The 13610-nt window shown below is 56.2% G+C and overlaps 2 protein-coding genes across 2 annotated transcripts in view; one reads left to right on the forward strand and one right to left on the reverse strand.

The window, feature by feature from the left end:
• The window catches only part of fyco1a (FYVE and coiled-coil domain autophagy adaptor 1a), a 314197-nt gene extending 309387 nt beyond the window's left edge, over nucleotides 1-4810 (reverse strand). Inside the window, exons 1-2 of the mRNA XM_067995711.1 lie at nucleotides 4735-4810; nucleotides 4505-4611 (exon numbers count right to left, since the gene is read on the reverse strand). Coding sequence (XP_067851812.1) covers nucleotides 4505-4611; nucleotides 4735-4810 — 183 coding nt within the window. The remainder of the gene's footprint in view (nucleotides 1-4504; nucleotides 4612-4734) is intronic.
• LOC137334924 (C-C chemokine receptor type 3-like) overlaps nucleotides 1-13610 on the forward strand; it is a 195570-nt gene that overhangs the window by 131471 nt on the left and 50489 nt on the right. The gene's annotated exons all lie outside the window — the stretch shown is intronic.

The raw sequence follows: 13610 nt of genomic DNA on the forward strand, positions 1-13610 counted from the left end.
AGTGGCAATAACAGAGACCTGGCTCAAAGGAGGGGAGGATTGGGTACTTAATATTCCTGGCTACAAGGTATTCAGGAAAGATAGGGAAGGAAAGAAAGGAGTGGGGGTTGGGGGGGTGGCAGTATTGATCAAAGAAACTATTCTAGCACTAGAAAGGGATGATGTAGTTGAGGGGTCAAAGATAGAATCTATTTGGTTAGAATTAAGGAACAATAGAGGAGTTGTTACACTACTGGGTGTGTACTGTAGGCCACCAAATAGTGGGAAGGAGATAGAGGAGCAAATCTGTAGGCAAATTACAGAAAGATGCAAGAACTATAGAGTAGTGATAATGGGGGACTTCAATTATCCCAATATAGACTGGGACAGTAACTGTGTAAAGGGCAAAGAGGGGGAGAAATTCCTGAAATGTGTTCAAGAGAACTTTCTTGATCATTGTGTTTCCAGCCCAACAAAGAAGGAAGCAGTGCTGGATCCAGCTCTGGGGAATGGAGCACGTTTCAGTGGGGGAGCATTTGGGGAACAGTGATCATAATATCATTAGGTTTAGAATAATTATGAATCAAGGAACAATCAAGTGTAAAAATACTTAACTGGAGGAGGGCTAATTTCAGTGAATTAAAAAGGGATCTTGCCCTGGTGGATTGGAATCAGAAATTGTAAGGCAAAACAGTAATTCAACAATGGGAGGCCTTCAAGGAGGAGATGGTTCGGGTACAGAGTAGACACAGTCCCATGTGGGGGAAAGGAAGGACACCCAAAGCTAGAGCTCCCTGGATTACTAAAGATGTAGAAATTAAAATGAAACAGAAAAAGGAGGCATATGACAAATGTAAGAATCATAATACAGTAGAGAACCAAGTACACAGGAGATCTAAAAAAGGGAATAAGAGAGAGTACGTAAATAGATTAGCAGCTAACATAAAAGGTAACCCATAAGTATTTTATAAATATATAAATAGTAAAAGGATAGTCAAAGGAAGCGTGGGACCGATTAGGATCTAAAATGGAGATCTTCTTGTGGAAGCAGAGGGCATGGCTGAGGTACTGAATGAATACTTTGCACCGGTCTTCACTAGAGAAGAGGATGCTGCCAATGTAGCAGTAAAGGAGGAGGTAGTAGCAATATTGGATAGGATAAAAATAGATAAAGAGGAGGTACTTAAAAGATTGGCAATGCTAAAATAAAGTCACGTGGTCCGGATGGGATGCATTCTAGGTTACTGAGGGAAGTAAGGGTGGAAATTGCGGAGGCTCTGGCCACAATCTTCCAATCCTCCTTAGATATGGGGACGTTGCCGGAGGACTGGAGGATTGCAAATGTTACACCCCTGTTCAAAAAAGGGGAGAGGGATAAACAGGGCAATTACAGGTCAGTCAGCCTAACGTCAGTGGTGGGGAAAATTTTAGACACAGTAATCTGGGACAAAATTAACTGGCACTTAGAAAATTATGGGGTAATAAATGAAAGTCAGCACGGATTTGTTAAAGGCAAATTGTGTTTGACTAACTTGATTAAGTTCTTTGATGAAGTAACAGAAAGGATTGATGAGGGTAGTGTGGTTGATGTTGTGTGTATGGACTTTCAAAAGGCATTGAAAAAGGAACACATAATAGACTTGTTGGCAAAATTAAAGCCCATGGGATTAAACGGACAGTGGCAGCATGGATATAAAATTGGCTAAGGGACAGAAAACAGAGAGTAGTGGTGAACGGTGGTTTTTAAGACTGGAGGGAAGTATACAGTGGGGTTCCCCAGGGGTCGGTATTAGGACCATTGCCCTTTTTGATATATATTAATATGCATTAACAACCTGGACTTGGGTATACAGGGTATAATTTCAAAGTTTGCAGATGACACGATACCTGGAATGTAGTAAACAACGTGGAGGATAGTAACAGACTTCAGGAAGGCATAGACTGACTGGTGAAATGGGCAGACACATGGCCAGATGAAATTTAACGCAGAAAAGTGTGAAGTGATACATTATGGCAGGAAGAATGAAGAGAGACTATATACTAAATGGCACAATTTTAAAGGGGGGGTACAGGAACAGAGAGACCCAGGGGTGTATATACACAAATCTTTGAAGATGGCAGGTCAAGTTCAGAAGGCTGTTAAAAAAGCCAACGCAATCCTGGGCTTTATTAATAGAGCCCAGGATTATTCTTCGGGTAAGCGTTCTCCAAGGCAGCCTTCGAGACACACTACAACGCAAAATCGTCGAGCAGAAGTTGATAGCCAAGTTCCGCACCCATGAGGACGGCCTCAACCGGGATCTTGGGTTCATGTCACGCTACACGTAACCCCACCAGCAAAAAGGGGGGAAAAAATTATGTTTTTTAATATTCTCTCTCTCTCTGCCATTTTGGGTTTCTTTCTGCCTGTCTGTGTAATTGACACAATGTATATCCAGTGTACTGGGACGTGCTGTTCTCCGTGACTGGCCTGTTTGAATAACGACGACACCTTTTGATTGGTGTGATGCTGTCCCAGCATAGTATAAGATATGCGATTTGAGAACCTTTTCACTCATTCATCTGACGAAGGGGATAATCTCCGAAAGCTTGTGATTTTAAAATAAATTTGTTGGACTATAACCTGGTGTTGTAAGATTCCTTACATTTATTAATAGAGACATAGAGCACAAAAGCAAGGAAGTTATGCTAAACCTTTAAACTAGTTAGGTCTCAGCTGGAGTATTGTGTTCAATTCTGGGCACCACACTTTAGGAATGATGTCAAGGCCTTGGAGAGGACACAGAAGGGATTTACTAGTATGACAAGGGATGAGGGACTTCAGTTATGTGGAGAGACTGGAGAAGCTGGGGTTGTTCTCCTTAGAGCAGAGAAGGTTAAGAGGAGATTTGATAGAGGTGTTCAAAATCATGAATGGTTTTAATAGAGTAAATAAGGAGAAACTATTTCCAATGGCAGAAGAGTCGGTAACCAGAGGACACAGATTTAAGGTGATTGACAAAATACCCAGAGGTGAGAGTTGTTATGATTTGGAATGTACTGCCTGAAAGGGTGGGGGAAGAAGATTCAATAATAACTTGCAAAAGGGAACTGGATAAATACCTGGAAGGAAAAAATTTACAGGACTACAGGGAAAGAACAGGGGGAATGGGACTAATTGGATAGCTCTTTCAAAGGTTGGATGGCCCCCTTCTGTGCTGTAACATACAATGATACTATCATAAAGTGAGATTAAAGTGCACTGGCAACAGACACAAATATCCAGACCAGGTCTGATGCTTTTGTTATATCCCTGGGCTTCTCTATCATAGAATGGCCCCAATATTCACGGGGAGGTGGGGTTGGGGTTGTGGCAGTCGGGAAAGCCGGAAATGTGGATAACCGGAGGACCTGTCGAATTTAACAGCAGGACCTCATTTAAAAATTTTTTCTCCGTATCCCGGCGGCAGCCGGCCAGATTGAGAGGCTGGCTGGCTGTTGGGTAGTAAGGCCTGCAGCACCAGGCCATAGCGGGGTAGCGGAGAGGAGGGAGGGAGGGAGAGAACACTGGGGTGGGGGTGGGGGGGGGGGGGGGGGGGGGAGACGTTGCGATCCTGTGGGTAGATTACCTTGGGGCATCGGGGGGAATCACTCCTGTTCCTCCTGGCCCACAGGCAGTGCTGGAAAAGCACTCATCCGCTGGATCCGGCCGTTCTCGCCTCCCGTCGGCTGCCGGGCTTCCTGAGTCCTGGGAAACCCGGCCTCAGGCATTAAATCTGAAACTCTGCTAAAATTTGAGGAACGCAGTCTCATTAAAATACTTAAATTAGGGACCCGCCTCTGGAGAGCAGATTAGTCACCCAACCACCAACCCGTTAAAACCGGAAGTGGGAGGCGGGGTTTCCTATTTTTAGAATTTTAACCCCCCCACCTTCTTGGGAGGGTTAAAATTCCCCCCAATAGGACAGTGTTAGTCAACCTCCATAAAAGTAAAATGGAAATGAAGGACACCACCAAACCGGAGAAGGTATTTGCAACAGACGCTGATTTGTAACATCCTGTTTTTATTGTAATAAATCTTACTTACCCAGACCCTGTTTTTATCATAATCACAATTGCCTACCCAGTTCCTGTATTCACTGTGATAAATTTTACCTACCAACTTTTACATTTATTATAAGTCACTCTTACCTATCCAGTCGCAGTTTTATTGTAATAAACCTCACCTACTGAGCCCATTTATTAAAACTGTAAAAAAAACACACACCAAGCTGATAAACCACTTTACCTTGAATAAACAGCAACGTAAAATTTCTCAAATAACATCGTATGAAGTTTATAGACTGGTTTAATTGTGTTTTTGTGCAAACAGTGGGTGTCAGGATCAACCACCCGTATTGTTATGTTGCTGATGTGTTGCAAGATGCGCAATGATAAAGTAATTAGTGCTATCATTACTGTAAATTTCTCTTAATAATGTGCAGTTAATTGCCAAGAACAATACAAAGCCTATAATAAAACTACTTGCCTTCGAGGCTCCTCTTACCTGAAGGAGGTATTCTAATTTTAAGCAGCATTTGTGCAGATTGGTGCTATCGTCAGTGACTGGCTCACCATTTTCCTTGTGTTCTCGATTTAATTCTGAAATCGCATCTGCAAAAGCAATACATTCCACAATGCCTCAAACTTTCATCTAATATGTTAATATTAATACTCAAGTCTTGACATTAATGAGCTCAACATCCATCAGTCCTAATCAGAACATCTTTCCCATACTTGCCCTCATTTTCTGCACTGTATCCTCACCACCAGATGCTAAACCACCACTGTCTTCACGACACGAGCCTCCCATGGCTTCCTTCCCAAAAGGCACTGCTTTCTTTCACATGACCACAAACAACGCCCCCGATATTTCCTGAGGTGAGTTACGCATTTACACCTATGAGGCACGAGTTGGCTTGCACTAGAATTTTGTGGGTCAGCTTATTAGCGCATTGCTTGGGGCCACCAGATGTAAACCCTGTGTAAAATTAGAGTAATATGCTGGGGTGTTTGGAAATTAGACTGCTGCGTTTACAAAAAAAACAGTTCTGGCTGAAGACTGCAGCAGTAGGTTAGGGAGCTGCAGGTAAGTAGCACGGTCACTCAGTTCACTGTCAGTTAGCTTGACTGGATGCCTAAAGAGTGTTTTTGTGCCATTTTCAAGAATGTGGACCGCAGAAGCAGCTGCCAGATGCAGCCAGAGAAGGGGCAAGAGCATGGCACAGTGGCATTAAAAAAGAGAGTACAAATTCAACGAGTCAGACCTGCAAATCCTCCTCAATGAAATAGAGCAGAAGAGAGACAAACTGCAGGGTGTCTGAAAATTGTTTTGTGTGTCATATGGCAGGAGATGGCACTGGCAGTGAGCGCCAGCTCTCTCACCCTCCCCCAGGAGATAAAACCAGTAAGCCAAGAGGCTCATTGACCTGACAAGAGCAGGCAAGGCACCTTTCCCTCTTGGGCACTAGCACACTCTTCACCCTCAAAAATTAAACACAGCACAACTAACCCTTCACAATGCACTTTGGTTAGGGGGGCACTAACTTAAGGTCTTACAGTATGGGTACCCATCTCCCCTAACAGTAATTACTTGCATGCCCAATCTTATCACCCCTTCCTCCACTTTAGCACGGCGATGCCACCAAACCTCGTACTTCAACTGTCCTGTGCAGCCTTCACCTAATTCGCTCAATCGTGTTGAGGCAGGGTACTGGAGGGGCCATCCCTAACTTTGAGGAACTCTCCCCCCCCCTCACGAGGAGCAGGCCAAAGAGATGATGGAGAGACATGCAGCTCTTGCCATAGGAGATGGTGAGATATGGGGTATAGTGCCGGCACCTGCTTAATGACTAAACACATACACAGTTGCCATGGAATCCTTGTGAAACGCCACAAAATCACAAGCTTCCACCCCCTTTTCTGTTTAATTAATCCCAAGGGGGTGATACTCACCCATTCTCAACTTGTACCCTCCTTTCATGCGAATCCAACGCAGTAAAAGGAGGAGGAGGGGGAGGAGGGAGAGGGCGAGGGGGAGGAGGGAGAGGGCGAGGGGAAGGAGGGAGAGGGCGAGGGGGAGGAGGGAGAGGGCGAGGGGGAGGAGGGAGAGGGCGAGGGGGAGGAGGGAGAGGGAGAGGGCGAGGGGGAGGAGGGAGAGGGCGAGGGGGAGGAGGGAGAGGGCGAGGGGCGAGGAGGGCGAGGGGGAGGAGGGCGAGGGGGAGGAGGGCGAGGGGGAGGGGGAGGAGGGGAGGGAGGGGAGGAGGGCGAGGGCGAGGAGCGAGGGGGAGGAGGGCGAGGGGAGAGGGAGAGGCGAGGAGGGAGAGGGCGAGGAGGGAGAGGGCGAGGAGGGAGAGGGCGAGGGGAGGAGGGAGAGGGCGAGGGGGAGGAGGGAGGAGAGGGCGAGGGGGAGGAGGGAGAGAGGGCGAGGGGGAGGAGGGAGAGGGCGAGGGGGAGGAGGGAGAGGGCGAGGGGGAGGAGGGCGAGGGGGAGGAGGGCGAGGGGGAGGAGGGAGAGGGCGAGGGGGAGGGGGAGGAGGGGGAGGGGGAGGAGGGCGAGGGCTGGAGGGCGAGGAGGGAGAGGGCGAGGAGGGAGAGGGCGAGGGGGAGGAGGGAGAGGGCGAGGGGGAGGAGGGAGAGGGCGAGGGGGAGGAGGGAGAGGGCGAGGGGGAGGAGGGAGAGGGCGAGGGGGGAGGAGGGAGGAGAGGGCGAGGGGGAGGAGGGCGAGGGCGAGGGGGAGGAGGGCGAGGGGGAGGAGGGCGAGGGGAGGAGGAGGGAGAGGGCGAGGGGGAGGAGGGCGAGGGGGAGGAGGCGGAGGAGGGCGAGGGGAGGAGGCGAGGGGAGAGGCGAGGGAGGAGGGCGAGGGGGGAGGAGGGCGAGGGGGGAGGAGGGCGAGGGGGAGGAGGGCGAGGGGGAGGAGGGCGAGGGGGAGGAGGGCGAGGGGGAGGAGGGCGAGGGGGAGGAGGGCGAGGGGGAGGAGGGCGAGGGGGAGGAGGGCGAGGGGCGAGGAGGGCGAGGGGGAGGAGGGCGAGGGGGAGGAGGGCGAGGGGGGAGGAGGGCGAGGGGGAGGAGGGCGAGGGGGAGGAGGGCGAGGGGGAGAGGAGGGCGAGGGGGAGGAGGGCGAGGGGGAGGAGGGCGAGGGGGAGGAGGGCGAGGGGGAGGAGGGCAGGGAGGAGGCGAGGAGGGCGAGGGAGGAGGCGAGGGGAGAGGCGGGAGGAGGGCGAGGGGGAGGAGGGCGAGGGGGAGGAGGGCGAGGGGGAGGAGGGCGAGGGGGAGGAGGGCGAGGGGGAGGAGGGCGAGGGGGAGGAGGGCGAGGGGGAGGAGGCGAGGCGAGGGGGAGGAGGGCGAGGGGGGAGGAGGGCGAGGGGGAGGAGGGCGAGGGGGAGGAGGGCGAGGGGGAGGAGGGCGAGGGGGAGGAGGGCGAGGGGGAGGAGGGCGAGGGGGAGGAGGGCGAGGGGAGGAGGGCGAGGGCGAGGGCGGAGGAGGGCGAGGGGGAGGAGGGCGAGGGGGAGGAGGGCGAGGGGGAGGAGGGCGAGGGGGAGGAGGGCGAGGGGGAGGAGGGCGAGGGGCGAGGAGAGGCGAGGGGGAGGAGGGCGAGGGGGAGGAGGGCGAGGGGGAGGAGGGCGAGGGGGAGGAGGGCGAGGGGGAGGAGGGCGAGGGGGAGGAGGGCGAGGGGGAGGAGGGCGAGGGGGAGGAGGGCGAGGGGGAGGAGGGCGAGGGGGAGGAGGGCGAGGGGGAGGAGGGCGAGGGGGAGGAGGGCGAGGGGGAGGAGGGCGAGGGGGAGGAGGGCGAGGGGGAGGAGGGCGAGGGGCGGAGGAGGGAGCGAGGGGAGGAGGGCGAGGGGGAGGAGGGCGAGGGGGAGGAGGGCGAGGGGGAGGAGGGCGAGGGGGAGGAGGGCGAGGGGGAGGAGGGCGAGGGGGAGGAGGGCGAGGGGGAGAGAGGGCGAGGGGGAGGAGGGCGAGGGGGAGGAGGGCGAGGGGGAGGAGGGCGAGGGGAGGAGGGCGAGGGGAGGAGGGCGAGGGGCGAGGAGGGCGAGGGGGAGGAGGGCGAGGGGGAGGAGGGCGAGGGGAGGAGGGCGAGGGGAGGAGGGCGAGGGGGAGGAGGGCGAGGGGGAGGAGGGCGAGGGGGAGGAGGGCGAGGGGGAGGAGGGCGAGGGGGAGGAGGGCGAGGGGGAGGAGGGCGAGGGGGAGGAGGGCGAGGGGGAGGAGGGCGAGGGGAGGAGGGCGAGGGGGAGGAGAGGGCGAGGGGGAGGAGGGCGAGGGGGAGGGAGGGCGAGGGGAGAGGAGGGCGAGGGGGAGGAGGGCGAGGGGGAGGAGGGCGAGGGGGAGAGGAGGGCGAGGGGGAGGAGGGCGAGAGGGGGAGGAGGGCGAGGGGGAGGAGGGCGAGGGGGAGGAGGGAGAGGGAGGGGAGGGGGAGGAGGGCGAGGGCGAGGGGGAGGGGGAGGAGAGGGCGAGGGGGAGGAGGGAGAGGGCGAGGGGGGGAGGAGGGAGAGGGCGAGGGGGAGGAGGGAGAGGGCGATGGGGAGGAGGGATGAGGGCGAGGGGGAGGGGGAGGAGGGAGAGGGCGAGGGGGAGGAGGGAGAGGGCGAGGGGGAGGGGGAGGAGGGAGAGGGCGAGGGCGAGGGCGAGGAGGGAGAGGGCGAGGGGGAGGAGGGAGAGGGCGAGGGGGAGGAGGGAGAGGGCGAGGGGGAGGAGGGAGAGGGCGAGGGGGAGGGGGAGGAGGGAGAGGGCGAGGGGAGAGGAGGAGGGAGAGGGCGAGGGGGGAGGAGGGAGAGGGCGAGGGGGAGGGGGAGGGGGAGGAGGGAGAGGGCGAGGGCGAGGGGGAGGAGGGAGAGGGGGAGGAGGGGGAGGGGGAGGAGGGAGAGGGCGAGGGGGAGGGGGAGGAGGGAGAGGGGGAGGAAGGAGAGGGCGAGGGGGAGGAAGGAGAGGGCGAGGGGGAGGAAGGAGAGGGCGAGGGGGAGGAGGGAAGAGGGCGAGGGGGAGAAGAAGAGGGCGAGGGGGAGGAAGAAGAGGGCGAGGGGGAGGAAGAAGAGGGCGAGGGGGAGGAAGAAGAGGGCGAGGGGGAGGACAGAGAGGGCTGAGGGGGAGGAAGAAGAGGGCGAGGGGGAGGAAGAAGAGGGCGAGGGGGAGGAAGAAGAGGGCGAGGGGGAGGAAGAAGAGGGCGAGGGGGAGGAAGAAGAGGGCGAGGGGGAGGAAGAACGAGGGCGAGGGGGAGGAAGAAGAGGGCGAGGGGGAGGAAGAAGAGGGCGAGGGGGAGGAAGAAGAGGGCGAGGGGAGGAAGAAGAGGGCGAGGGGGAGGAAGAAGAGGGCGAGGGGGAGGAAGAAGAGGGCGAGGGGGAGGAAGAAGAGGGCGAGGGGGAGGAAGAAGAGGGCGAGGGGGAGGAAGAAGAGGGCGAGGGGAGGAAGAAGAGGGCGAGGGGGAGGAAGAAGAGGGCGAGGGGGAGGAAGAAGAGGGCGAGGGGGAGGAAGAAGAGGGCGAGGGGGAGGAAGAAGAGGGCGAGGGGGAGGAAGAAGAGGGCGAGGGGGAGGAAGAAGAGGGCGAGGGGGAGGAAGAAGAGGGCGAGGGGGAGGAGGAAGAGGGCGAGGGGGAGGAGGAAGAGGGCGAGGGGAGGAGGAAGAGGGCGAGGGGGAGGAGGAAGAGGGCGAGGGGGAGGAGGAAGAGGGCGAGGGGGAGGAGGAAGAGGGCGAGGGGGAGGAGGAAGAGGGCGAGGGGGAGGAGGAAGAGGGCGAGGGGGAGGAGGAAGAGGGCGAGGGGAGGAGGAAGAGGGCGAGGGGAGGAGGAAGAGGGCGAGGGGGAGGAGGAAGAGGGCGAGGGGGAGGAGGAAGAGGGCGAGGGGGAGGAGGAAGAGGGCGAGGGGGAGGAGGAAGAGGGCGAGGGGGAGGAGGAAGAGGGCGAGGGGGAGGAGGAAGAGGGCGAGGGGGAGGAGGAAGAGGGCGAGGGGGAGGAGGAAGAGGGCGAGGGGGAGGAGGAAGAGGGCGAGGGGGAGGAGGAAGAGGGCGAGGGGGAGGAGGAAGAGGGCGAGGGGGAGGAGGAAGAGGGCGAGGGGGAGGAGGAAGAGGGCGAGGGGGAGGAGGAAGAGGGCGAGGGGGAGGAGAAGAGGGCGAGGGGGAGGAGGAAGAGGGCGAGGGAGGAGGAAGAGGGCGAGGGGGAGGAGAAGAGGGCGAGGGGGAGGAGGAAGAGGGCGAGGGGGAGGAGGAAGAGGGCGAGGGGGAGGAGGAAGAGGGCGAGGGGGGAGGAGGAAGAGGGCGAGGGGGAGGAGGAAGAGGGCGAGGGGAGGAGGAAGAGGGCGAGGGGGAGGAGGAAGAGGGCGAGGGGGAGGAGGAAGAGGGCGAGGGGGAGGAGGAAGAGGGCGAGGGGGAGGAGGAAGAGGGCGAGGGGGAGGAGAAGAGGGCTGAGGGGGAGGAGGAAGAGGGCGAGGGGGAGGAAGGAAGAGGGCGAGGGGGAGGAGGAAGAGGGCGAGGGGGAGGAGGAAGAGGGCGAGGGGGAGGAGGAAGAGGGCGAGGGGAGGAAGAAGAGGGCCGAGGGGGAGGAAGAAGAGGGCGAGGGGGAGAAAGAAGAGGGGAGGGGGAGGAAGAAGAGGGCGAGGGGGAGGAAGAAGAGGGCGAGGGGGAGGAAGAAGAGGGCGAGGGGGGAGGAAGAAGGGCGAGGGGGAGAAGAAGAGGGCGAGGGGGAGGAAGAAGAGGGCGAGGGGGAGGAAGAAGAGGGCGAGGGGGAGGAAGAAGAGGGCGAGGGGGAGGAAGAAGCGGGCGAGGGGGAGGAAGAAGAGGGCGAGGGGAGAAGAAGAGGGCGAGGGGGGAGGAAGAAGAGGGCGAGGGGGCGGAAGAAGAGGGCGAGGGGGAGGAAGAAGAGGGCGAGGGGGAGGAAGAAGAGGGCGAGGGGGAGGAAGAAGAGGGCGAGGGGGAGGAAGAAGAGGGCGAGGGGGAGGAAGAAGAGGGCGAGGGGGAGGAAGAAGAGGGCGAGGGGGAGGAAGAAGAGGGCGAGGGGGAGGAAGAAGAGGGCGAGGGGGAGGAAGAAGAGGGCGAGGGGGAGGAAGAAGAGGGCGAGGGGGAGGAGAAGAGGGCGAGGGGGAGGAAGAAAGAGGGCGAGGGGGAGGAAGAAGAGGGCGAGGGGGAGGAAGAAGAGGGGAGGGGAGGAAGAAGAGGGCGAGGGGGAGGAAGAAGAGGGCGCGAGGGGAGGAAGAAGAGGGCGAGGGGGAGGAGGAAGAGGGCGAGGGGGAGGAGAAGAGGGCGAGGGGGAGGAAGAAGAGGGCGAGGGGGAGAGGAAGAGGGCCGAGGGGGAGGAGGAAGAAGAGGGCGAGGGGGAGGAGGAAGAGGGCGAGGGGGAGGAAGAAGAGGGCGAGGAGGAGGAAGAAGAGGGCGAGGAGGAGGAAGGGGGCGAGGAGGAGGAAGAAGAGGGCGAGGGGGAGGAAGAAGAGGGCGAGGGGGAGGAGGAAGAGGGCGAGGGGGAGGAAGAAGAGGGCGAGGAGAGGAAGAAGAGGGCGAGGGGGAGGAAGAGAAGAGGGGAGGGGAGGAAGAGAGGGCGAGGGGGAGGAAGAAGAGGGCGAGGGGGAGGAAGAAGAGGGCGAGGGGGAGGAAGAAGAGGGCGAGGGGGAGGAAGAAGAGGGCGAGGGGGAGGAAGAAGAGGGCGAGGGGGAGGAAGAAGAGGGCGAGGATTTTACTGAGATAGGGAGGGGTGAGGCATGGAGGAATTTGAACACAAAAGTGAGAATTTTTAAATCGGGGCGTTGCTGGACCGGGAGCCAATGTCGGTCAGCGAGCCAGGGGTGGTGGGTGAAAGGACTTGGAGTGAGTTAGGGTACGGGTAGCAGAGTTTTGGATGAGCTCAATTTTATGGAGGGTGGGAGATGGGAGGCGGTCAGAAGAGCACTGGAATAGTCAAATCTGGAGGTAACAAAGGCACGGATGAGGGTTTCAGCAGCAGATGAGCTGAGGCAGGGGCGGAGACAGGCGATGGTACGGAGGTGGAAGTAGGCAGTCTTGGTGATGGAGCGGATATGTGGTCAGAAGCTCATCTCAGGGGTCGAGCGAGGTGGTGGTGAGGTAGAGCTGGGTGTCGCCAGTGTGCATGTGGAACCTGGCGTTGTGTTTTCAGATGATGTCACAAGGAGCAGCTGTAGATGAGAAATAGGAGGGGGCAAGGATAGATCTTGGGGAGCATTTAAGCCTTTACCTGCCACATGGAACTCAGCATTTCATGAACTGAAATGTTCTACAACCACACCTGCTACAGGACTTCACTGGTAACATGAATCATTGGACTTTGTATTCCACAGATCTCATAAAAAGCTCCGAGATGGTACAATGCACTAACAAGCAACATTTCCTTGCTTTTTTAAAAAAACGTCTACTCCTCACTGGGTTCCAACTCCACGATTCTGGGTTGCCTCGAGTACTCAACCAAGTGGCCATTATTCATTTGTGAAGTGGACAGTGAGAAGACTATTTGCCTGCAGGAGGAATCATTGTTGAAAGCACTACTGTCCTCACTCAATTTTCTCACATATGCACTTCAACAGGGGTTACTGAGTGGTGACAGGAGCGGGAACCCTGGTTGATTTCCCGATTCAGGACAATTTTAGCACTCTAGTATCAGCCTGGCTAGTATCAACTAATTCAACATTGGCTGGGATTGAACCTCAGCAGTAGGGTTCAGCTACTCACTGGGTAAACTTACTGAGCTCTATGGGAGCTGGCAATGGGGAAGATAGAGAGCCAATCACTCACCCTCTGAGCATGCAGATCTGGAGATGCCAGGTCGAGGGCATAGTTTCCCTCTGCTGGGGTGTGAGTTAGGAAATACCCCATCCAGTTTGTCACAGCCTCACTACTGTGAGCCTTCTGGTGACTGATCGAGGAGGGTCTGGCAGACACCCCTGGAAGCTGCCTGCTGCTTTCTCAACAGTAGAGCTGCAAGACGTATCATAGCTTAACGAAAACTGAGCATGTGCCCTTCATTAAGCAATAAATATTACAACACAAATTGAAAAGTTTAATCCTTATCTATTACTATATAAAATACATAATATACACGGGATGTGGGACATGTCGAGAGCAAATATAATCAGTCCTTACCTTTTAGGTCTAGGATTATCCTTTGGATCAGACTCTCTCCAACAGACACTGCCATCATTATGGTTTCTATTCAACAGTCGATAACTGCTTGATCAAAATACTTTATTTATTGCACATCAAAGACAAATATTATCGTAACTCAGTAGAACAAACTGCAGAGTAAAAGATTTGTTGCAAGGTATACTGCATATTTCTAACAATTAAGGACTGAATAGGGCACTGAAGGATACTGTAGGGCAGATTCAAACTGATTCTAGGTTATGCCAGAACTGCTCAAATGACTATTTCACATCAGTCTATACTCCGATCAGATGATGCTTATGTTCCAGAGTTTTTATTGGGGGGCTCTGTATTGAATAGCATTATTAATATTAAAATAGCATCTGGAAAGCTTAAAATTGATTGGGCTCCAGGTCCGGATATCATCAAGGGTGATTAAAGAGATGGGACTAGTGCTCTGTGAGCCCCTTGCCTTATCTCCAATAGTTCAATAGAGTCAGGGATAGTTCCTTTAAACTGGAAGGAAGCTCATGTAGTTCCTATA

Source organism: Heptranchias perlo, chromosome 2 (assembly GCF_035084215.1).
Source record: "Heptranchias perlo isolate sHepPer1 chromosome 2, sHepPer1.hap1, whole genome shotgun sequence".
NCBI lineage: Eukaryota > Metazoa > Chordata > Chondrichthyes > Hexanchiformes > Hexanchidae > Heptranchias > Heptranchias perlo.